Source organism: Sporisorium graminicola, chromosome SGRAM_10 (assembly GCF_005498985.1).
Source record: "Sporisorium graminicola strain CBS 10092 chromosome SGRAM_10, whole genome shotgun sequence".
NCBI lineage: Eukaryota > Fungi > Basidiomycota > Ustilaginomycetes > Ustilaginales > Ustilaginaceae > Sporisorium > Sporisorium graminicola.
The window spans coordinates 628,839-653,703 of record NC_043720.1 but is presented as its reverse complement, the minus strand read 5'-3'; the positions used below and the strand labels follow the sequence as shown (position 1 = coordinate 653,703).

General features: G+C 57.3%; 5 protein-coding genes across 5 annotated transcripts; 4 read left to right on the top strand and 1 right to left on the bottom strand.

Moving 5' to 3' along the window:
- Positions 1-1,191: 1,191 nt before the first annotated feature.
- EX895_001280 (uncharacterized protein) lies at positions 1,192-7,926 on the top strand (the record flags this gene model as incomplete). The annotated part of the gene is made up of 2 exons (XM_029881879.1): positions 1,192-4,860; positions 5,092-7,926. The coding sequence occupies 2 exons, from the start codon at positions 1,192-1,194 to the stop codon at positions 7,924-7,926; spliced, it is 6,504 nt and encodes a 2,167-aa protein (XP_029741967.1).
- Positions 7,927-9,696: 1,770 nt separating this feature from the next.
- EX895_001279 (uncharacterized protein) lies at positions 9,697-11,436 on the bottom strand (the record flags this gene model as incomplete). The annotated part of the gene is made up of 1 exon (XM_029881878.1): positions 9,697-11,436. The coding sequence occupies one exon, from the start codon at positions 11,434-11,436 to the stop codon at positions 9,697-9,699; it is 1,740 nt and encodes a 579-aa protein (XP_029741966.1).
- A 2,320-nt stretch (positions 11,437-13,756) lies between these two features.
- On the top strand, positions 13,757-17,203 carry EX895_001278 (uncharacterized protein; the record flags this gene model as incomplete). Its single annotated transcript, XM_029881877.1, has 1 exon — positions 13,757-17,203. The coding sequence occupies one exon, from the start codon at positions 13,757-13,759 to the stop codon at positions 17,201-17,203; it is 3,447 nt and encodes a 1,148-aa protein (XP_029741965.1).
- Positions 17,204-18,420: 1,217 nt separating this feature from the next.
- On the top strand, positions 18,421-21,372 carry EX895_001277 (uncharacterized protein; the record flags this gene model as incomplete). Its single annotated transcript, XM_029881876.1, has 1 exon — positions 18,421-21,372. The coding sequence occupies one exon, from the start codon at positions 18,421-18,423 to the stop codon at positions 21,370-21,372; it is 2,952 nt and encodes a 983-aa protein (XP_029741964.1).
- Positions 21,373-22,122: 750 nt separating this feature from the next.
- EX895_001276 (uncharacterized protein) lies at positions 22,123-24,283 on the top strand (the record flags this gene model as incomplete). Its single annotated transcript, XM_029881875.1, has 3 exons — positions 22,123-22,137; positions 23,038-23,114; positions 23,200-24,283. The coding sequence occupies 3 exons, from the start codon at positions 22,123-22,125 to the stop codon at positions 24,281-24,283; spliced, it is 1,176 nt and encodes a 391-aa protein (XP_029741963.1).
- Between the last annotated feature and the right edge of the window lie 582 nt (positions 24,284-24,865).

Here is a 24,865-nt window from a genome sequence, read left to right as displayed (position 1 = left end):
TGCTGCGCGCGGCTTTCACCAGCGGCTTCGCTTGCGTCGACTTTAGATTTGTCGACCACCAGCTTTCAGCCGCGTCGAGTCAAGCGTTTGCATTTGCAATTTTCCCGCAATTTTGCCCTTTTTGCTCTCCTGATGGCAAGGCGCTCCGAGGCGGGAGGGAACCTGTTTTGCCTCTTCTGCTCGGCTAGAAATTCCTGCCTCTCTGGCTCATGAAAGCTCGCTTGCGCGAATCTCGGCCTTTCAAAAAGAGATGACCGCTTGTCAGATTTGGCAGCTTCTTTCTGCTTTTTGCTTTGATAATAAATCAAGGCAGACTGCACCTCTCTGGCTCAGTCACGCAGTCTCAACTCGAAAGCAAAAAATTTCCCTCTCTGCCGTTGGTACGGAGACTTGATTTTTGCCAACAGGGTCGTCATCGGCAGCTGCCGGCAGTGTTCGAGTGACTTGCTCTTTCGCAAGTCCAGGGTCTCTGATGCCGCCCTGCTTACCGTCAGGGGAGAAACGATGCGGGGCTTGCTTAGCCTCAGCAGGAGCAGCTGTTCCAAAATGGAGCCTTCGGGATTGGTCCATTGACTGTTAACAGGGGAAAAATGGGCGAAAATTGCCCGAATCCAAAATTGCTCGTGTTCGTCGTCGTTGATTTTGCCAGTCTCTTCTTGGCTGCCTCGCTACTGTGGGCTTGGCGCATGGCTGCCGGCCTAGATCTTCTTGCTGCTAGTCTCCGTCGCTGTGTACACACACAGACACACCCTCGATTGCTGCTACTCGCCGCAGAGTCCAAGGAACGTCCCGACTGACCCACTTTTTTCACATTATTTCATCATCTTCATCGTCGCGATCTCCCTCCCACAAACCACATCATCGCCACTTTTCACACACTCGTCCTTTCAACCACACCGTCACTTCTATCTAAACCGCAGGTCGAGCCCGTTCGTATTCAAGCCTTTTCCTTTCCGCATTTCGTATTCTATTGGGAGTCTGTAGCAACAAAAGAGTCATCCTCGAATACCCCTTCAAGTCACGCCTATATCATCCAAACAGCAAAGCATACCACTGCAAAGCATCAGCAACGCGCACCCTTTGAGCGACCACTCCAGTTTTCCGCTCGCATCGCACTCATAGAAAGCTTCGTCACGTCGAAGCTCGTATATTCCGCCTCTCCTCCAACAACCCTCGATTCGAGTGCCTGTTATGGCTCCCGTCGCCACCGGCAACGCAAACACCCGCCAGGTTCGTTTCGTTGACAAGCTCAACACCGAGCACGCCCCCGTACACGAAGAGGCCATCTCTTCCGACACCCTCGACGTCAGCGGCTATGATGAGGTAGAGCGCTCCACCTCGCTCTGGGCCGGCTCTATGCCCGCTGCCCAGGGTCTCTACGACCCGGACAACGAGAAGGACGCCTGCGGTGTCGGTTTCATGTGCCAGATCAAGGGCAAGCCTGCGCACAAGATCGTCTCCGACGCTCGCTTCCTCCTCTGCAACATGACCCACCGTGGTGCCGTCGGTGCCGACGCCCGTGATGGTGACGGTGCCGGTGTCATGACTGGCATTCCCGACACCTTCTTCCGCCGCGAGACTGAGCGCGATCTCGGCGTCAAGCTTCCTGCCCAGGGCCAGTACGCCGTCGGTAACTTGTTCTTCAACCCCAAGGACGACAAGGCACGCGCCGAACACATCGCTACCTTCACCGACATCGCAGACAAGCTCCACCTCCGCGTGCTCGGATGGCGTGATGTCCCCGTCGACAACTCGATCCTCGGCCCTGCTTCCAAGAGCAAGGAGCCCAAGATCATGCAGCCTTTCGTCGTGCTCAAGGACCACTACGGCTCGGGTTCCACCCCGGCCGAGACTACCAAGGCCTTCGACGAGCAGTACTTTGGGCGCCAGCTCTACGTGCTCCGCAAGCACGCCACCCACACCATCGGTCTCCAGAACTGGTTCTACATCTGCTCGCTCAGCCCCACCAACATCATCTACAAGGGTCAGCTCAGCCCGGTCCAGGTGTACAACTACTACTACGATCTCAACAACGTCCACTACGCCTCGCACTTTGCTCTCGTCCACTCGCGTTTCTCCACCAACACCTTCCCTTCCTGGGACCGTGCTCAGCCCATGCGATGGGCTGCCCACAATGGTGAGATCAACACAATCCGTGGTAACAAGAACTGGATGCGTGCTCGTGAGGGTCTTCTCAAGTCCGAGACCTTCGGCGACGAGCTCGACATGCTCTACCCGATCATCGAGGGCGGTGGATCCGACTCGGCCGCTTTCGACAACGTGCTCGAGCTTCTCGTCATCAACAACGTGCTTACTCTTCCTCAGGCCGTCATGATGATGATCCCCGAGGCTTGGCAGGGCGACAGCAGCCACATGGAGCCAGAGAAGGTCGCCTTCTATCAGTGGGCCGCCTGTCTCATGGAGCCATGGGATGGTCCTGCCCTCTTCACCTTCGCCGACGGTCGCTACTGTGGTGCCAACCTGGACCGAAACGGTCTGCGACCCTGCCGATACTACATCACCGACGACGACATCATGATTTGCGCCTCGGAGGTCGGTACCGTCACGATCGACCCCAAGACCGTCATCTCCAAGGGTCGTCTCCAGCCCGGTAAGATGCTCCTCGTCGACACTGTCGAGGGCCGTGTCGTTGAAGACAAGGAGCTGAAGATGACCACCGCTCAGCGTGCCGACTTTGCCGCTTGGCTCGAGAACCAGCTGCTGCGCTTGCCCGAGATCGTTGACACCGTTCGTCGCAACACGGGCAACGCCATCGCCCCCGTCCTCGACGGAGAGCGTCTCAGCACCGACCCCAAGCTCCTCGCTTTCGGTTACACTGCCGAGCAGATCAACCTCCTCATGCTCCCCATGGTTGCTGAAGGAAAGGAGGCGCTCGGATCCATGGGTAACGACGCTCCGCTCGCCTGCATCTCGACCGCACCCCGTGTCATCTACGACTACTTCCGCCAGCTCTTTGCTCAGGTCACGAACCCTCCCATCGACCCAATCCGAGAGGCCGTTGTCATGTCGCTCGAGCAGTACGTTGGTCCTGAGGGCAATCTGCTCGAGATGAGGCCTGAGCAGTGCCACCGTCTCCTCCTGCCCTCGCCCATTCTCAGCATCGACCAGCTCAACGCCATCAAGCAGATCGACACCGTTCACTCCGACTGGACTGCCAAGACCATCGATATCACTTACGATAAGGGTGAGGGCATCATTGGCTATGAGCGTACCCTCGACCGCATCTGCACCGAGACATCGCAGGCCATCCGCGACGGTTCCCGCGTTGTCATTCTTTCCGACCGCGCTGTGGGCCCCGACCGCGTCGCCATCTCGTCGCTCATTGCTTGTGGTGGTGTCCACCACCACCTCATCCGCAACAAGGAGCGTAGCCGCATTGCCCTCATGATCGAGTCAGCTGAGGCTCGTGAGGTGCACCACATGTGTGTCCTCCTTGGTTACGGTGCCGACGCCATCTGCCCCTGGCTCGCCATGGAGGCCATCCTCAAGGTCTCCCGCGAGGGCCTTGTCAAGGCTGACCTTTCGCCCAATCAGCTCATCGACAACTGGACACACGCTGTCGACAACGGTATTCTGAAGGTTATGTCTAAGATGGGTATCTCGACCCTCGCCTCGTACAAGGGTGCTCAGATCTTTGAGGCTCTTGGTCTCGCCAGTGGCGTTGTCGACCGCTGCTTCGCAGGTACCGCTTCGCGTGTCTCTGGTTCCGACTTTACCTTGCTCGCCATGGACGCTCTCGAATTCCACGACAGAGGCTACCCCTCGCGTGACACCATTTCGATCCCCGGTCTGCCTGAATCCGGCGAGTACCACTACCGTGACGGTGGTGAGGCTCACATCAACGACCCCATGGCCATCGCTCATCTCCAGGATGCCGCTCGAGAGCGCAACCAGGCCGCTTACGACGCCTACTCGAAGGCTTCGCACAACGCCGTCAAGGCCACCTCGCTGCGCGGTCTGCTTGACTTCAACTATACCAAGTCGCGTGCCATCCCCATCGACCAGGTCGAGCCCTGGACCGAGATCGTCCAGCGATTCTGCACCGGTGCCATGTCGTACGGCTCCATCTCGATGGAGGCCCACTCGGCTCTCGCCATCGCCATGAACCGTCTCGGCGGTAAGTCCAACACGGGTGAAGGTGGTGAGGACGCTGAACGTTCCATCCCTCTCCCCAACGGCGACTCGCTCCGATCCAAAATCAAGCAGATCGCCTCGGGTCGATTTGGTGTCACCAGCAACTACCTCGCCGACTCGGACGAGCTCCAGATCAAGATGGCTCAGGGGGCTAAGCCCGGTGAGGGTGGTGAGCTGCCAGGCCACAAGGTCTCGCCTTCCATCGCCCGCACTCGTCACTCGACTGCCGGTGTCGGTCTGATCTCGCCCCCTCCCCACCACGACATTTACTCGATCGAGGATCTGAAGCAGCTCATCTACGATCTCAAGTGCGCTAACCCACGTGCCCGTATCAGTGTCAAGCTCGTTTCCGAGGTTGGTGTCGGTATCGTCGCCTCGGGTGTCGCCAAGGCCAAGGCCGACCACATCCTCGTCTCGGGACACGATGGTGGTACCGGTGCCTCGCGATGGACCGGTATCAAGTACGCCGGTCTCCCCTGGGAGCTTGGTCTTGCCGAGACTCACCAGACTCTGGTGCTCAACGACCTTCGTGGACGTGTTACTGTCCAAACCGACGGTCAGATCCGTACTGGTCGCGACATTGCTATCGCCTGCCTTCTCGGCGCCGAGGAGTGGGGCTTCGCCACTACTCCTTTGATCGCTCTAGGCTGCATCATGATGCGGTTCGTACAAAACTTTGACCCTATCTCCGCTCAGGATGACATCGTTTACTGACATTGACGACTTCTCTTTGTGATTTCACTGTGGATTTTACCTTTTCACTTTTTACCTTTATTCAGCAAATGCCGTAAGTGATGCGACCGAAACTCGACCGTCCTCACCATCACCACGGCTCATACTGACACCATTTTTCTCTTGATCTTCCTCATCCCAACTCTCTTGTTCCCTTGCATTGCGACAGATCTGAACACGTGCCCGGTTGGAATTGCCACGCAGGATCCCGAACTCCGCGAGAAGTTCGCCGGCCAGCCGGAGTCGGTCATCAACTTCTTCTACTACCTCGCCGAGGAGCTGCGATCGATCATGGCCAAGCTTGGATTGCGCACCATCAACGAGATGGTTGGCCGATCCGACCTGCTCAAGGTCGACGACAGTCTCCGCACTCCCAAGACTGCCAACCTCGACTTGAGCGCCCTTCTCAAGCCCGCCCACGAGATGCGTCCCGGTGCTGCCACCTACAAGGTGCGCCAGCAAGACCACAAGCTCTACATTCGTCTCGACAACAAGTTCATCGACGAGGCCGAGCCTGCCCTTACCCAAGGCCTGCCTGTGCAAATCGAGTGCGACGTTGTCAACACCGACCGAGCTCTTGGTACCACGCTCTCCTACCGTGTATCGAAGTTGTACGGAGAGGAAGGCCTTCCTCGCGACACGATTCATATCAACGCTAAGGGTTCTGCTGGTCAGTCGCTGGGTGCCTTCCTGGCTCCTGGTATCACCATCGAGCTCGAGGGCGACAGTAACGACTACGCCGGAAAGGGTCTGTCGGGAGGTCGCCTCATCGTGTACCCCCCCAAGGTTTCTTCGTTCAAGGCTGAGGAGAACATCATCGTCGGCAACACAGTCCTTTTTGGCGCTATTTCGGGACACGCATACTTCCGTGGTATCGCTGCAGAGCGTTTCGCTGTTCGTAACTCCGGAGCTCACGCCGTTGTTGAAGGCGTCGGCGACCACGGGTGCGAGTACATGACCGGCGGAAGAGTTGTTATTCTCGGTAGCACAGGCCGCAACTTTGCTGCTGGTATGTCTGGTGGTATCGCGTACGTTCTCGACATGAACCGCGATTTCCACAGCAAGTGCAACACCGAGATGGTTGAACTTGGCCCTGTGAAGGACCCCAAGGAGATCGCCGAGCTTCGCAACCTGATCGAGAACCACCGCCACTACACTGGCTCTACCGTTGCTGACCACGTTCTGCACGACTTCCACCACGTCCTTCCTCGCTTTGTCCGCGTTATGCCCAACGACTACAAGCGCGTGCTCGAGGAGGAAGCTGCCAAGGCCGCCGTCGAGAAGAAGCGCTCGAGCCACGTCGACTTGCTCGGCACTCTCTCGCGCCACGGTAGCCAGGTCGAGATCTCCGTGTCGGAGGATGCTCCCAAGGACAACGCTGCGGATGGTGTCCGCGAAATCCCTGCCGCCAAGCCCGCTGAGCCTGCCGTTGTCGATGTCGAGGACTCGATGGTCGACGACGAGACTGCCAAGGCCAGGCTCAACAAGCTCGACAAGACTCGCGGCTTCATGAAGTACAAGCGTCTCGGCGAGCACTACCGCAACCCCACCAAGCGTGTCAAGGACTACAAGGAGCTCTCGACCCGTCTCACCGAGTCTGAGCTCAAGTATCAGACCGCTCGTTGCATGGACTGTGGTGTTCCCTTCTGCCAGGGTGACACGGGTTGCCCCATCTCCAACATCATTCCCAAGTGGAACGACCTCGTTTTCAAGGGTCAGTGGGAGGATGCGCTCAACCGTCTCCTCATGACCAACAACTTCCCCGAGTTCACTGGTCGTGTCTGCCCCGCTCCCTGTGAGGGCGCCTGTGTGCTTGGTATCACCGAGCAGCCCGTTGGCATCAAGACGATCGAGTGCGCCATCATCGACAAGGGCTTCGAGGAGGGCTGGATGGCTCCTCGCCCTCCCAAGGTTCGCACTGGCAAGACCGTTGCTATCATCGGATCCGGTCCCGCCGGTATGTCTGCCGCCGACCAGCTCAACAAGGCTGGTCACTCGGTCACTGTCTACGAGCGAGCCGACCGAATCGGCGGTCTGCTCATGTACGGTATCCCCAACATGAAGCTCGACAAGGGTGTTGTTCAGCGTCGCGTCGACCTCATGGCTGCCGAGGGTGTCAACTTTGTCACCGGCACTCATGTTGGTCGCGACGTTGACCCCAAGCAGCTCCACGCCCAGAACGACGCCGTGATTTACGCTGTCGGTGCCACCTGGCCGCGTGACCTCAAGGTGCCCGGTCGTGAGGCCGATGGTGTCCACTTCGCCATGGACTTCCTCGCTCCCAACACCAAGTCGCTTCTCGACTCTGGCCTGCAGGATGGCCACTACCTCAGCGCCAAGGGCAAGGACGTCATTGTCATCGGTGGTGGTGACACCGGTTGTGACGCTCAGGCCACCGCTCTCCGTCACGGTGCCAAGAGCATTGTCAACTTCGAGTTGCTGCCCCAGCCTCCCAACGAGCGAGCCAAGGGCAACCCCTGGCCTCAGTTCCCCCGTGTCTTCAAGGTCGACTACGGTCACGCCGAGGTGGCTGCTCAGTGGGGTTCGGACCCGCGTGAGTACTGCATCTCGACCACGTCGTTCGAGAAGGACGCTGAGGGCAACCTGGTTGCGCTCAACACGATCAAGGTCAACTGGGAGCTCGACGCTTCTGGCAAGTGGCAGATGAACAAGATCCCTGGATCCGAGAAGCGATGGCCCTGCGACCTCTGCTTGCTCTCGCTCGGTTTCCTTGGACCCGAGAACGATGCCATCTCGGCACTCGGTCTGGAGCAGGACGGCCGCTCCAACATCAAAGCTGACGACCAGAAGGGCAAGTCGCCTTACAAGACCAACGTTGAGCGCGTCTACACCGCCGGTGACTGCCGACGTGGTCAGTCGCTCATCGTCTGGGGTATTCAGGAGGGCCGTGCTTGCGCCGCCCAGGTCGACAGGGACCTCATGGGCAACACTCGTCTCCCATGGGCCGGTTCCATCAAGAAGCGCGAGTTCCTCCCCATCGCTGGTGCTGAAAAGACAAAGGTCGCTGCTACCGCCTAAGTTTTCTTCGTGACAGCATTTGCGATCGATCGAGGAGCTCCCGCTGCTTTCAACTCCTTCATCGCGCATCCCTCTGTACATAACAACGGTCATCTCTCCATCTCGGGCGATTTGCTTCCTCGGCTCTTGGACTCTATGGCTTTACGAGATCCAAGCGCCGAATCCTTGTCTCCCGTCTTCTCCCTGGAAGTTTCCGTCTCCTCTCACAAAATTTCCGTTCTCCGATGTGATTTTTACGAAGTGCATTTCTCTCAATCAAGGCTTGACTCTCAACATGGGTGTGTGTTGTTGCACGCGTGATTTAGCTCTCTTTCTGGTTAGCATGACGAGATGAGTTGCGAATGTGTCGGATCAGAGCAGTGTGAACGCTTTCATGTTTGAGCAGATGGGTGAAAGCATCGTGCGGAGACGGTTTACGACCGGATTGGAATGTGTACAGGGACCGATTCAAGTTTGTCAGAGTGACGTCTGGGGATGTGTGGCACTACAGAACAGGGCCGGGGGCGCGAGAGAGGAGAGGAGAGGAGACACCTGCGAAATGGAACATTTTTCACAGCGATCTCGAAAGCTGGACAACGGAGCTTCAAACAGGTTCGGAGTACACTCAATCGACAAGAGTCTTATTCACAACATGCGGAGTGGAAGTAAGCTCACATGGATGCTACTGTTGTTCAGCAACCCTCATCGATCAAAGAAAGTCTTTCTCATGACGGACGGCAGCGAAGCACGAGCAGCAGAGAGAGACGGACACATTTCAAATAGACGGATGTGAGCCTGCAACGGAAGAAGCAACAAAGTCTAGAGGGAGTGTCCGCGTCGAATGTCGAGGTTGGAATGCAGGCGAAGTACAACTTGAGTATGGAAGGTATGGAAGCGGGAAGCTCGAGTGAACTCAGCTTCGCGGTTTCCGTTTTGGCACGATGAGCGCGAGCGTACCAGCTCAGCGTTCACTCGCGGAGCTTGCGCGAAAGCACAAGCTGGAGAGAGAGAGACATCGTTCGCAGCTGGCAATCACGCTTGTCTACTCATACAGAGGCAGACACGCACATTGGTAAGAAAAATGAGAACGACAACACGAATCGACAAGCAGTGACCGAATCGACAAGCAGTGTCAAAAGGGACAGCTTCCGTGTCGGAGAGGAGCTCGAGTAGAGAAGGCTAAGTAATGAGCTGGTCCAGCGAACTCGTTCAGAGGATGAGTGCGGAATGACAAACTGTACCCACGCGGACGAGAGAGCAAGCAGCGACGTCGTCAAACGAAATACAGAATCGACTCAGCGTTTCCCCGTTCTCGTTCTCCGCACGAACCGGAGCGCAGAGACGATAAACCCCTTCACTCCGGCGAGGATCCAACGGAGATGAAAAGCGTGCCTCTTCTGGAGCTCAGCCTCAATCGTGTGTCACTATCGGAATGCGACAACAAGTCGACTTCGAGATTGTGAAAGGGACGCGGAGGACGCTCGCGTACGACTTGATTGCTGGTGAAAGCATCTTGGTCTGGAGTTTTGTCATGCGCAGCTAGGGCTGGCGATGTCGCCATATTTCACTGCCCCGTTCTCATGCCGAAGCAGCAAGCTACCTGCAGGTAGGAATAAGAGACTGCGATCCGCACTCAACAGCGCCTCTGCAGAGGCACTCACTCATCAACAGTTGACAAACAGGCAGATCACACATAAAAGAGCAAAGTCACAAATGTATCCGTTGCAGATCGTGACCATCGTGAACCAGGTATATACAATTTTACAAAGACAGAAAGAATCCGAAGAGACTCTACAAAACGCTGAACTTGCCCGGAATCAAGAGGGCAAAGAACGGCAACACAGCGCCGGCGTTGACGACACCGGCGATCCAGAACTTGGTGCCGAGGGTCCTGGACTTCTTAACACCAGGCTTGGCCAGGAAGATGCCGAGGTAGACCAGACCACCGACGTTGCCACCGGCGCCGACGAGACCGGAAACAGTGCCGATGGCAGAGGGGCAGATGATGGCGGGGATACCGTAGTTGGCACCGTTGGCCAGGAAGCCCGTGGTACCAATGAGGAAGATGAACCACATGACTCCGCTGAAGTGCGGGTCGCGGTTGCAGTAGATGCCGAGGCCGATCATGGCGATACCCTGCGAGAACGCGGTGGCGAGCAGCCAGATGACACGACCACGGAGACCGTACTTGGAGAAGAGGACGTCCGAGACGACACCGCCGAGGGGACGGGCGTACAAGTTGAGCAGACCGTACATCGAAGCAGCATAGGCGGCGTCGATAGCAGTGAAGTTCTTGGAGCCAAAGAGGGTGAAGATCAGACCGGGGAGTGCAGCGTCCATGGCGGTCTCGAGACCAAACGTGAGCAGGTAGCACATGATGCACATCCACACACGAGGGTCCGAGAGGATGACCATCAATCGCTTGAGCGTAATCGGCTCCGACTGGGCCGTGTCGACCGCGGCGACGCGCTTTCCAGCATCGGCCGGGTCAGCAACACGGAAGTTGGCAACCTTGGCAGGGCCCTTCTCCTGGTCAGCAGTACGGCGCTCGTACTCGGCACGCTCCGAGGCGTCGAGCTCGATCTTCTCCCCCTGAGCGATGGCGACGGCGGTACCGCTGAACTGGTGGCGCTGGCTCCACTTGCCTGCCGGGTGGTCCTTGCCGAGGAGGAGGATCAGGCCCGCGACGACGAGCAGACAAGGAACAGGCAAGGTGGGGAAGCAGAGACGCCACGAAAGGTGAGCCGAATAGCCAGCCTTGCGGTAACGCTCAAAGAGGCCGATCATGGCAGCGATGGTGACACCACCACCCATGTTACCCCAACCACCGGAGAAGGCGTTGGCAGTACCAACGACCGACTTGTCGTAGAAGGTGGAGCACCAAGCCTGGCAAGTAACGAAGGTGGCACCGAGAATACTGATGAAGAAGCGGACCGTGTAGAGACCGCCGGCAGAGGTGACGAGAGCCGCCAGACCGGAGGGAATCGCTCCGAGGATGAGCAGGGCAGCCATGACCTTACGCGGACCGAAGCGATCACAAGCCGGACCGGCAATCAGACGAAGAATCGCAGTACCGCCGAGCGAAGCCATGTTGGCATGTGTCACCTGCGAGTTGGACAGCTTGAGGTCCGCCTTGACCGCCTCGGGCATGAGCGGACTGAAGGCGAACCAACTGAGGAAGGCGACGAAGAACCCGAGCGTCGCCAGCCAGAAGGCCGTCGAGTAGGCATCAAAGATGCGGAAGATAGGAAAGGTGTACGACTTGCCGTTGAGCGGGTTGATCTCGGCAGGTCGCCAGAGCGAGGACCACTGGAACTTGTGGTAACCAAAGTCCTTGAGGTCCTGCTCCTTCTTCTCGTCCTCGGTCATGTACTCCTCCGAGGTGATGACACCACCCGTGTTGGTGCCCGGACGCAGCATCGAGGCCATGCCGGGATGCTGGTCGTTGCGGGCCTCGGTGATCTCGAGGTCCAACTTGGACTCATCCGAGGCAGAGACGCTCTGGGAGCCTTTTGGCGACGAGGAGCGCATCTTGATCTGTAGCTAGAGAGAGTACAGAACGCAGTAGATTGGCAAAGTGCCGAAAGGGTATAGGAGCTGATGAGGCGATGTGGGTCGGAATGCAGCCGTGAAGAGACGGAAGCGAGCGGTCTTCCTATATACTTTGCTGAGCGAGCTGGGAAGATGCGGTCACGGCGGTGGAAGTTCGAGGCAAGAAAGAGGCAGTTCGCGTGTGCGTATTCGGATCGCGGATTGAGGATGCGCGGGAATCTTGTCTGACTTCTTCTGAACTGCGTTGGCAGCAAGGCAAGAGACGGGTGTCCGGTGCCGATGCGCATCCATCTGATTGAGGGGCTCCGAACGTTGCCAAAACCTTCGTTTCGATCTTCCATCAAAGACGTCCGGTTGCCAAGATGAGAAAGATAAGATGGCAGCGACACCTCTCTCGGCCTTCCAAATCGCTTTGGCTTACAAACCCCGACGGGCTGATAATGGGAACTCAGGCGCAATCGGTCCAGAACATGGAACCTGATAGGTAAGAGATAAAAATTGGCAGATGAGATTGCTGGCAAGAAGATCAATGATGCAGGGCTTGAGAGATGGGAGAAATGCAGGGAGATAACGGAGCAGCGTACTGCGGCAGAAGCTGGATGCTTGTTATCTACAAGTGCGTACCTGGCGAGCTCGCGAGACATTTGGCCGATCAAATCAAGTGGCTGAAAGCCCGACTTGGAACCCGGTCCGCCGCTCGCCGCTCGCCGCGTGCGATGCTCCTAGTTGTCTGGACCTCTTGCAAGCTTCCCGCTCGTTGGAAGACATGACAGTAGACATTGCTGTGCGTAAGTATTCTGGTATAGCGAGCGAGCCGCAGTCTCGTTTCAAGGATGAGCACGCCTCCCAGATGCGAGTTTAGATTGAAGAGCAAGGCGATGACTTGGGCCCGCTTTGGAAGCAAACCTGGTCGGGCCAATCAAAGGTCGCGGATTCAAACGTTCAGGAGCCGTGTCTTCGCTCTAGGTCTACAAGGTCGAGTCAGACGTAAGATGACGACGACGACGACGACGACGATGTCGTCCCCAGGCTCAATAGCACGCGCTTCAAGCAGACAGTGCCACGTTGTCAGGGCTAACCGAGGGCAATGTGCGCAGCGGCTGCCACGGTTCGGTGAGACTTGCCGTTGCGAGAGTAAGCGTTGTAGGATCGATGGAGTGCGCTGCAGCTGTGCGGTTGGCAAAGTATATGGTAAGTGCGTGACAACAGGCGAAGGAGCTTATCTTTCGACGGGCTTGCACATGCGCGGCTGAAGCGGAGATTGTAGCAGGGACGTAAACGCCAACCATGGCAGATCAAGACACGGCATGCCACGAGTCGCGATGATCTGGAAGAGCGGGAAGGAGCGAGATGCCGTCTTATCTTTCTGGGTTGCAAACAAGAACAAGTAGGTGACTGGTCTCGACGGTGACGACGAATGAGAGACGCTGAATTGTGCGAATTTGATTAACAGGCCAAGCTGCTGGTCATGCCAAGCACAGCCAGCCGTTCTGCCGCTTTTCTTATCTTTGTGCTTACATGTTAGCATACTTCGTTTCTTATCTAGTTTTTGGCAGGCGCTTCTTGACTTGTGCTGATCCGCCTCAGAGCCAAACTCGACGCGTTCACTTCTGGGTCCCTTTTTTGCTTCTCGACTTAATCGGACGCACTTAGACCCCTCTGCTTCAACACCAGCTTCCAACGAATCGTAGCTTGGCAGACACGGCAGTCTGGAGAGCCCGCTGCGCAGAGTGGAAAGACCAGATTGAAACTTTAGCCAAGTTTCGAATGCAAGACCCTTTTCGAGCCAGCGCCACACAGCCAGTCCTGATCTTATCGTTTGATCGCACTACTAGGCAGCAGCAACAGTGGCATCAGCTCTTCTCCGCCTCTTGCCGCTCCCAACTGGTTGGGTCGAACAATTCCCCGCCTTCGTCGCCAGGAGATTAGATTGGTTTGGTAGCTGATTCGATCGCACTTTGTGTCGCGCGCGCCGTCCGAATGCTCGAAGGTCTTTGTAGCTAGCTACCTGGCGCCGTAAAGCCAAAATCTCCTCGCAAAAGTTGTTTGCCAAGCACAGTGATTCAGCTACCCGACACTAGTCTACCTGCAGCTGCTGGCTGGTTAGGTCTCTCTCTCTCTCCTCACTCACCCTCGTACTTTGCTCGCTCTCAGCACCTTTTCCTTCCGACACCTGCAACAGCTCTTCCTTCTTCACTCACAGCGCCATTCCTCATCAACAACTTGCACCAACTCACTCCCTTCGCATTCCCCCCTTCCCTCCCTTCCACCTCCAATTCCAATTCCATCTCTGTACGCAATGGCGCCTATACCAACAGAGCCCACCGCCTTCGCGGCGTCTGCCACAAGCTCAGCGTCGGGTTCCACAGGCGCAACCACTCCGGAGCTCACTCTCACCTCCAAGACCAGAAAGCGAGCCTGTGTCATCGGTCTTGGAATGGTCGGCATTGCCTTCATCGAAAAGCTGCTCAAGTACGACCTCGAAGGCGGTCGAGACGAGTGGGAGATCACTGTGTTTGGCGAAGAGCCACACATTGCCTACAACCGTGTCGGCCTGACCCAGTACTTCTCCAACCGCTCCATCGAGTCGCTCTATCTCAACGAGCTGGGCTGGTACTCGTCACATGCCAAGGGCAAGCTCACATATCACACCTCCGATCAGGTCGTCGGCATCGACGCCGACAAGAAGCTCGTTCGTACCGAAAAGGGCAACGAGATCCACTACGACGAGTGCATCCTTGCCACGGGCTCGGACGCCGCGTTGCCACCCTACATCACCCGCGACAGGTTCTACTCGACCAAGGGCACCTTTGTCTACCGCACAATCAAGGACCTGGACGACATCATTGCATATGCTGTTGAAGCACCCAAGACCATCGGACGACGCATCCGAAAAGCGGGCGTCATCGGCGGTGGTCTTTTGGGTCTCGAGGCCGCCAAGGCGCTCTTGGATCTTGAAGAGGTCGACCAGGTCGTCCTCGTAGAGCGCAACCGTTGGGTGCTGTCTCGTCAGCTCGACCAGGAGGGCGGTACATTGGTGCTGCAAAAAGTTCGAGACCTCGGCGTCGAGGTTCTCCTCCAAGCCCGCGTTCGTGATCTCATCTGGAACGACGAGGGTCGCCTCACTGGCATGCTCATGTACGGCGCCGAAGGCGAGCCAGACGAGCCATTTGACATCGACATGCTTGTCTTTGCTGTCGGCATTACACCCCGGGACGAACTTGCCAAAGCCGTCCCTGGGCTCGAGACACAGAAGCGAGGTGGCGGATTCACCGTCGACGAGTCGCTGCGCACCTCTGTGCCCAACCTCTACGCCGTTGGTGAGTGTGCCTCTTTCGAAGAGCAGACGTTTGGTCTCATCGCTCCCGGTATCGAGATGGCCGAGGTGCTTGCCTTCAACCTGACAGAAGGCCCTCATCACGCCATGCGCAAGATGAAGTCGCCCGACGTTTCGACCAAGCTCAAGCTGATGGGCGTCGACGTGGCCTCCTTTGGAGACTTTTTCGCCGACCAGGGCAAGATCAGCAAGCCGCTTCCGGGCAGCAAGGCCGCGTCACGACGACCAAAGGCAGCCGATGCCGCTGCGTCCGAAATGTCGGTCGACGAGATCAAGAACTCGGTCAAGGCGCTCACCTACAGCGACCCCTTCTCGGATGTATACAAAAAGTACATCTTCACCAACGACGGCAAGTACCTCCTCGGCGGTATGATGGTCGGTGACGTCAAGGACTACGTCAAGCTGGTGGCGCTCTGCAACAAGGGGGCGGCTATCGAGAAGCCGCCTGCCGAGCTGATCATCGGCGCCAAGAAGGAGGGCGAAGAGGAGGGCGACGACCTGCCGGACGAGGCTCAGATCTGCAGTTGCCACAACGTCACCAAGGGCGATGTCATTCGCTGCGTCAAGGAAGGAGGAGTGCGCTCGGTCGGCGAGATGAAGTCCTCGACAAAGTGCGGTACCGGCTGTGGTGGCTGTCTGCCGCTCAGCCAGAGCATCCTCAACAAGGCGCTCAAGGAAGCGGGTGTCGAGATCTCGAACCACCTCTGTGCCCACTTTGCCTACACCCGCCAGGAGCTCTACCAGATCATCAAGTTCAAGAAGCTCAAGGACTTTACCACAGCCATGAAGACCGTTGGCAAGAAGCCCGACAGTCTCGGTTGCGAGGTCTGCCGTCCCGCAGTGGGTTCGATCCTGTCGTCGCTGTACAACGACTGGATTATGAACCCGCAACTGCGTCAGACGCAAGATACCAACGACCGGTACCTGGCCAACGTGCAACGCGACGGAACCTATTCGGTTGTCCCTCGTCTGGCGGCAGGTGAAGTCACCCCTGCCGGTCTCAAGGTGATCGGCGAGGTGGCGGAAGAGTACGGCCTGTACACCAAGATCACCGGTGGTCAGCGAATCGACATGTTCGGTGCCAAGAAGCAGGATCTGCCCGCCATCTGGGAGAAGCTGGTCGACGCCGGCTTCGAGTCCGGTCACGCCTACGGCAAGGCGTTGCGAACGGTCAAGTCGTGTGTCGGTAGCACTTGGTGCCGATACGGTGTCGGCGACTCGGTCGGTCTGGCGCACGAGCTCGAGACGAGGTACAAGGGTCTTCGAGCTCCGCACAAGTTTAAGGGGGGTGTGTCTGGCTGTGTTCGAGAGTGCGCGGAAGCCCAGGGCAAGGACTTTGGTCTGATCGCCACCACCAAGGGCTGGAACGTCTTCGTTGGAGGCAACGGAGGTGCCAAGCCGCGTCACGCCGAGCTGATTGCCGAAGACGTGACACGACGCGAAGCGATCAAGATCCTGGACCGCTTCATTCTGTTTTACATTCGCTCTGCCGACAAGCTCGAGCGTACGGCACGATGGATCGAAAAGTTCCCCGGCGGCCTCAAGGGCCTCAAGGAAGTCATTGTCGGTGATAAGCTAGGCATCTGCAAGGACCTCGAGAAGGAGATGGAGGTGCTTGTCGGAACCTACCACTGCGAGTGGACCAAGGTTGTTCGCGATCCGCTTCGCAAGAAGGCCTTCCGTCAATTCGTCAACACCGACGAGACCCAGCTGGTCTCGGAAAAGATGTCAGAGCGCGACCAGCAGCGACCGGCCGACTGGCCCGTCGAGACCGGCCCGCTCCACTTCAGCATCCTCGACGTCGCCAAGGATGCCGTCTGGGAATGGCGACCAGTCTGCAAGTACTCGGATCTGGATCCCCAGAGCGACTCACCTTCTTCCGCCACGATCAAGTACGGCGACACGCAGATTGCGGTCTGGAACATCCCCGGACGCGGCATCCGAGCCGCGCAGAACATGTGCCCGCATCGACGCGCCTTTGTGCTCTCCGACGGCCTCGTCGGCGAAGACGACAAGGGCCGCGAGTATGTCTCGTGTCCCCTGCACAAGCGCAACTACATCCTCTCTGCCAACGCCGGCGACGAAGGCGGCAAGTGCAACGACGGCGACTACTCGATCATGACGTTTGAGGCCAAGATGGAAGAGGACAAGGATCTGGTGTACCTCAAGCTGCCGCCGACCGAGGCGCTGGATGCCGTGCTTTCGACGTCGAAATGGATGTTGCGACGCGCTACCGAGGAGTCGGATGCGCTGGCAGGCGGTCAGTCTCACTCGGTCGAGATCACGGGTCCCCTGGACATGGACCAGCTCGAGAAGAGCCCATCGAGCGGGCCGCAGAAGCAGCCCGGGGCGGCGCCAGCTAAATCTGCCAAGGCATCTTGCGGTGAACAGTCTTCGCTCGATTGGTAATACATCAATTTTCTGCCACAAGCCCTCACAGGCTCTTCTCCTCCTGCTTATTCCTCTGTATATACGCATCCTACGCATCGGGTCTGCATTGTCAACTAAGTTTTGCTTTCAGCAAAGCGTCCCAGCCATCAGTATGTGTGCGCTTATGATCGAGACTTGCGGTAGCTTTAACAAACAACCAGCTCGAACACGTGGGTCGGCACGGATGATTGTGAGAACTTGTGAGATCTTGCCAATGAGCCAGCCGCTCAGCAGGGAACAGCACGGCCCTCAAAATCGACCCCTTTCGATTGGTCTGATCTGGAATCCCTGGCGTACGGACACTCGACCGACTCTTTGCTCTGGATTTGTTGTTTCGGCGAACCAATCAGATTGAGGTCGAGACTTTGCCACTGATGACAGAGAGAGAGAGAGAGGTGCGTTAATACGCTCTCGAGTCTTGTGTTTGGCGCGCGACTCACTGAGAGCTAGTGATGGGTTCGGCTGTCTCTTATCAGCGGGCTTTCATCGTCGTTTGTAAGGAATATGCAGCGGAACGCAGATTTCTGGATCTTGACACCCCAGCCTGGGTGCATTTCTTATCTTTTAGCAGATGCGTCAGGTTTGGCGATGCTCGACAGCGGAGCAATTTGCATATTCACTCGTGCCGAGCAATGCCAGTGGCATGTACGCTGTCTATCTATGTGCTCGCAACGCCGAATGCCCAATCATAGCGCCTCGATGGGAAAATGCCTGCTAGCTAGATCCAATCGTCATCTAATCTGTGGCTTCCTCATGTAATGGCAACGGGAAAGGCAAGCCTCTCTCTCTCTCTCTCTTTCGCACAAGGCGACGTAGGAATTCGAGTCCGGCGAATGATGGCGCTTCAACGGCCCGGCTGGACAAGCTTCTCACGATGTGTGCAATCAGATCGATCGCCTTGCTTGATTTCAGTTTGCTTTGCTCTGCTTGGCTGGAGTTCCGCTAACTGTGCCTCTTGAGCTGGTTCAAGGTAGCCGCTGTAGCTGTTGTAGACTGAGTCTCAATCTTGCTCTCAGACGTCAGTGTCAGGTGGAGCCACCGTTTTTCGCAAGTGACGAGCGCTAGCAAAGCAACTTCTTGCTTCCCCGCAATCCTTGTCTTCGCACAGCTGCTTCAACGATTTGCTTTGTGCCACCGCACCTTGGCATACCTTTTCTCTCGAACACCACGTTCGTCCGACACGCAAAGCACCCACAATGTCGAGCTCATCATCGTCATCAAAGTCGCCCTCGGAAAAGGGCGACGATGTCAAGGGCTTTTCGTCGTCCTCACCAGTATCCTCGGGCTCGTCGTCAGCGACAACGCCCGAGCCCTCGAGTCCCACTGTTTCGGCCTCGAAGCATGCCTCCGTAGACCCCTTCCAGCCATACCGGGACTACGACGAAAAGATCCTTCCCGCCATCCCGGCTTCCGAGTCGGTACAACCGCTGGCGAGCGACGCCAATACTCCCGACAACTGGATCGCTCGCGACGGGCGCATGATCCGTCTGACGGGCAAGCATCCGTGCAATGTCGAAGCGCCTCTGTCTGAGCTCTTCTCCAAGGGATTTCTGACGCCGCAGAACCTCTTCTACGTGCGCTCGCACGGCGACACGCCGCGAGTGACACGCGAACAGGCAGACAGCTGGACGCTCAAGATCCATGGTCTGGTCGAGCGCGAGGTCGAACTCAGCATCAAGGAGCTCAAGGACAAGTTCCCAACCGTCACATTGCCCATCACGCTCGTGTGTGCTGGAAACAGGCGTAAGGAGCAGAATATGGTCGCCAAGGGTCTCGGCTTCAACTGGGGCGCGGCTGGTGTCTCGACGGGTCTGTTCACGGGTGTTTACCTTGCCGACATTCTGGACTACTGCAAGCCCAAGAACCCGCTGCTCTCTTCGTTTCCCTCGTACGACGTGGCTGTGCCTGGTCGTGCCCGCCATGTCGTGTTTGAGGGCGCCGATGAGCTGCCCAAGGGAAAGTACGGAACTTCGCAGCGTCTCAACTGGGCGCTTGATCGATCCAAGGGCATGCTTATCGCTTGGGGCCTCAACGGGGAAGACCTCTCTCCCGACCACGGCTTTCCCCTGCGTCTCGTCGTGCCCGGTCAGATTGGCGGCAGGATGGTCAAGTGGCTCGAACGCATCGAGGTCTCGGACCGCGAGAGCCAGCACCACCTGCATTTCCACGACAACAAGGTGCTCCCCACCGAGGTCACCGCCGACCAGGCCAGGAGCGAGATGCACTGGTGGTACGACCCCAAATACATCATCAATGACCTCAACGTCAACGCGGCCATCTGCTCGCCCGATCACGATCAGGTGCTCGACGTCGCAGAGCCCGGCGCCCAATCGCCTACCCCGCAAATGCTACCCATTGAGGGCTACGCATATACAGGCGGGGGCCGACGCATCAATCGCGTCGAGGTCTCGCTCGACGACGGCCACACCTGGAAGTGTGCTTCGATTCACTACCCCGAAGACTTGTATCGGATGTACCCAATCCAGGGCCACCCGTACTTTGGCACGTTGGACCTTAGCTCCACCGAGATGAGCTTCACCTGGTGCTTCTGGCGTCTGGACGTCGATGTGCAGGCCGACCTCATCGCCAAGGATGTCAAGGTGATATCGGTCCGCGCTTTGGACGAAGGGTTGGCGACCATGCCGCGAGACATGTACTGGAACGCCACGTCCATGATGAACTCGTGGTGGTTCCGTGTCGCCGTGCACCGCGAGGGCGAAGGTGGCAGCAGGATCCGCTTCGAACACCCGACGCTGGCTGGCAATGCTGCCGGCGGCTGGATGCAGCGGATGAACGAGGCGGGCCTCAATCCTCGCTACCCTCAATTTGGCGATGCGAACAAAGCGATCGCTACCAGCTCGACGCAAGCCGCGGATGCGCAGGCGAAGAGTGGGGATGCGAAAGAGGACGTCAAGGCGATTATGATCGATGCTGCTAAAGCTGATCGTGTTATTGCCGCTTCTGACCTGGCTGCACATGCGGACGGCGAAGGTCCAGAACCCTGGTTCGTCGTGCATGGCCACGTCTACGACGGAACCGGCTTCCTCAAAGACCACCCAGGTGGAGACCAGTCCATCCGCCTCGTCGCCGGAGAAGATGCCACAGAAGACTTCATGGCCATCCACTCGATGGATGCCAAAAAGATGCTACGTGACTACCACCTTGGCCGGCTCGAGACGCAAGCAGCCGCCCCTCCCACAGCAAGCACCGAAGCCGAAGTGCTCGACCTCAGCAAACCCTTCTTGGATCCCAAGAAGTGGCGAGCGACGCGGCTGGTGAGCAAGAAGATCATCTCTCCCGATGTGAGGATCTTCCGCTTCGCACTTGGTGGTGATGACCAGGAGCTGGGTCTGCCCGTGGGTCAGCACGTGTTCGTGCGTATCCGTCAAAAGAATCCGAAGACGGGCGAGATCGAGACGGTGCAGCGAGCCTATACGCCGTACAGTGGCAACACGCAGCGCGGCTCACTGGATATTCTGATCAAGGTCTACTTCCCCATCGAGGCAGTGGCAGGTCAAACGTCACCCGCGTTCGCAGGAGGCAAGATGACGACGCTGCTCGACAGCGTCGTCCCATCCCAGCCAACCAGCGACGACCTCACAATCGAACTCAAGGGGCCTCTTGGACACTTCACCTACCTGGGGCAGAAGCAGATCCAGTGGAAGCCGATGCATGCCGTCCGACGCGTTCGCAAGCTGGCCATGATCGCCGGTGGGAGCGGTATCACGCCCATATGGTCGACGCTCAAAGCGATCGCTGACGAAGCGCTGTCCACGGACCCATCGTCTTCACCCCCTGCAGATCCGATTCAGATCTGGATTGTGTACGGCAACAGGACCGAACAGGACATCCTGATCCGCGAAGAGCTCGAGCGGCTGCGTGTGGCGCTCAAGGGCAACCTGCACATCTGGCACGTTCTGAGCAACTTGGAATCCGCCGCCTCCGCGGGCTGGTCCATGGGCCGCGGCCACATCACCGCCGATTGCCTCAAGGAACACCTACCGCCACCTCCGCCTGTTCCAGCATCGCCCGAGGATCTCGAAGATACTCTGGCCCTCGTCTGTGGCCCACCGCCCATGGAGAAGGCTGTCCGGGCCAACCTCGAGCTGCTCGGCTGGGATCTCGAACGGACCGTTGTGTTTTTCTGAACTTTCCTGCTGTTGTGATGTAAAAATATATTCGCTCTGTCTTGCAAGTCCATGTCGCTGTGAAGCTGGTATCAAGAAGGGGGCTGTCTGAGTTGTGTGATTTTATGCTGGGCTGCTCAACTGGAGGAATCGTGTGGCATCGGGGAGGAGCTGTTGAGTAGCGCAGCAGATCAGCCTTTTCATTACAATTGTTAGATCTCTCGCATCGGACATTTAGAAGTTGCGCAGTATAACTGGACGAGTTAGGAGAAGGAAAAGTTCCCACGCTCTCAACAAACTTACTGCAAAAATGACCAAATTTCTCGGGCTAGAACCAGCGCCAAGTCACGGGACAATACAAGTGCTTCCTGTAGGAAATTAGGAGAGTTCAAATTTGTATTCACCGACTTGAAAAATTTGTGCTTCGTCTCAAGAAGAGTGAGCTGACTGCACTGTGGAATCGCGAGTTTACACGCTGGGTCTGTCTGATAGTTGAGGATATTCCACTCAAGGCTGCACACAGAGAAGAGGGAGACTGGTCGAGCAGACGACCGACCAGGTAGCAAACTTTGGAAGACGGCCGGCCAAACTGGCTGGACTAGCTGGGCTGTGGGTTGCAGTTTCGAGTTCCAGGTCCAGTGTCGAGTGAGTCCGCCCGCCACGCCAGCGAGTGAGTGAGTGAGCGAGCAGAGTCGAGGTTTGTCCAGAGTCGAGACTGCTCCTTCCTCTTCCTTCTCCCTACGACATCCTCAAGATCCACAACAGGTCACAATGTCCCACTGCAAGGTAAATATCATGCCGACTTGATACAGCATCACCGTGCTGTGCCCTGGCTACAGCTTCAGCAGTATGTACGCATTGGCGTAGGAAGCAAGTCTACAGGATGGTTAAGAGGCGTGATCATCCATGGACGGCAAGGAGGACTGGACATCGAAGTTCACAGCACAGTAGATACGGAAAGCACGGAGAGCAAGGGAGGATCATCAGCATTTGCATTCGTAGCCGGGCACACACACATGCAGCACTCGCTCCTTCCGACCGTCTTTTCTCCGACACTCTGCCCGCCAGATCAAGCTTTCAGTATGAACGATCAGCTCGCATTGCAGACAATCCTTCGCATGGAATCAGCACAGCGTGGATGGGAGGCCAGAACAGCTAAGTTTGGCTGGGAGGTAGCTAGATGCAGGAGAAGGATTGCCGAGACGGAAGGGACACAGAAAGTTGTACGATTGGCATTGTCGAAGGGTCGCTACTCCTTCGTAAGATGGAGGTAGTCCCACCTACTCGTTGACGACGCCGTCCCGCACACACTCGAACACGTTTCCATCCTACTCCAGCTTCTTCCGCCCTGCATCGACACCACTCCTATAATCAGGCGCTCTCAGCATCTACTCTGAACCTTCCTCGCCTTCCATCAGTGCTGCCGTAGACCAGGTTGTTCTTGCTGCGACTCGTCGACTCACTGGAGGCACTATCGACAGCGGCCTTGTGATCGACCAAAAAAGACGGAGACGAAGAGAGAAAAGAGGCTTCTAGAATGCTTTTAGGTCGATGTACAGCTTTGCTGATGCAGCCTGGCATTCGCCTGCTTTTCGCTTCTTTCCCTACCTTTCTCTTTTTGTTTACTCTGCACACTTTCGACACTGCTCCTCGTTGGCTTTGTTTGATTGTTGATGCACTCTACAGTTCGAGCACCCACGACACGGTTCGCTGGGATTCCTTCCCCGCAAGCGTGCTGCCCGTCACCGCGGTAAGGTTAAGGCGTAAGTATTTCTCATCGCACTCTGAACCATGCCATTTCGTGTCACGCGACTGACCACATTCCGCCCTACTCTTGCACTCGCACAGCTTCCCCAAGGATGACCCCAAGAAGCCCGTCCACCTTACCGCTATGATCGGCTACAAGGCCGGCATGACCCACATTGTGCGTGACCTTGACCGCCCCGGTTCCAAGATGCACAAGAAGGAGATCGTCGAGGCCGTCACGGTCATCGAGACTCCCCCCATGGTTGCCGTCGGTGTTGTCGGATACGTCGAGACCCCCCGTGGTCTGCGTTCGCTCACCACCGTCTGGGCCGAGCACCTTTCGGACGAGGTCAAGCGTCGCTTCTACAAGAACTGGTACCGCAGCAAGAAGAAGGCCTTCACCCGTTACGCCAAGAAGCACTCGGAGAGCAACGGCGCCTCGATCTCGCGCGAGCTCGAGCGCATCAAGAAGTACTGCACTGTCGTCCGTGTCCTTGCCCACACCCAGGTGCGTAAGACTGGCCTGAAGCAGAAGAAGGCGCACCTGATGGAGGTCCAGATCAACGGTGGCTCGGTCGCCGACAAGGTCGACTTTGCCAAGGAGCACTTCGAGAAGACCTTCGACGTCAAGTCGGTCTTCGAGCAGAACGAGATCATCGACGTGATCGCCGTCACCAAGGGTCACGGTTACGAGGGTGTTACCGCTCGTTGGGGCACCAAGAAGCTTCCGCGTAAGACCCACCGTGGTCTGCGTAAGATCGCCTGTATCGGTGCCTGGCACCCGGCCAACGTCATGTTCACCGTGGCTCGTTCGGGTCAGGACGGATACCACCACCGTACCGAGATCGGCAAGAAGATCTACCGCATCTCGAACGGCGAGGACAAGACCTCGGGCTCGACCGACTTCGACACGACCGAGAAGACCATCACCCCTCTTGGTGGCTTCCCGCACTACGGCCTGATCAAGAACGACTTTGTCATGATCAAGGGCTCGTGCCCCGGTGTCAAGAAGCGTGTCCTGACGCTGCGCAAGTCGCTCCAGGTGCACACCTCGCGCCGTGCTCTCGAGAACGTCTCGCTCAAGTGGATCTCGACCTCGTCGACCATGGGTAAGGGTAACTTCCAGACCCCCGCCGAAAAGGACGCTTTCCTCGGCCAGCGCAAGATCAAGGCCCCCGTTGCCTAAGTGGACGGTCGGTTGTTTCGTTCATCTTGTTTGTACTTTTTTTCTTTCATTCACACATCCATCGCATCCCCGCTTCCCTATCATTTCCCCCTTTTACCAACATCTGCATCTGTCATGACTGCAACCCCCCAAAAATAATCTACATGATTACCTGGCTATAAAATAATCGCTTTCGGTGTGTGGCAGAGCATATGTGTGAGTGCAGCAGCAGCAGCATGCGTACAGGTGCCATCGATGTTTTGATGGTCGGAGGCGCGGGTGGAATCTGGTGTGGGAGAAACGGTGAGGCGATACGAATGAAGAATGCTATATGTTAGACCGCGTTTCTTGTTCGGACCCGACTTGAGCTCTGTGGAAAAAAGACGGAATTGGCCGGACCAAAGGAGCCAGAGAGAGAGCGTGCGCGCGGCCTGCTGTTTTTCACTGGCTCTCTCTCTTAGCATCGGAGAAAGTCGAATTACTCGCTCGCCTCTCACTCTCGGACGCGAGCCAAAGTGGATTACAAATGGCAGCTGGCTCGAGACACTCGGGGGAAAAACCCAGTTGAGCCTGGCCTGCTGTCCCCGCACACGCACACTTCTT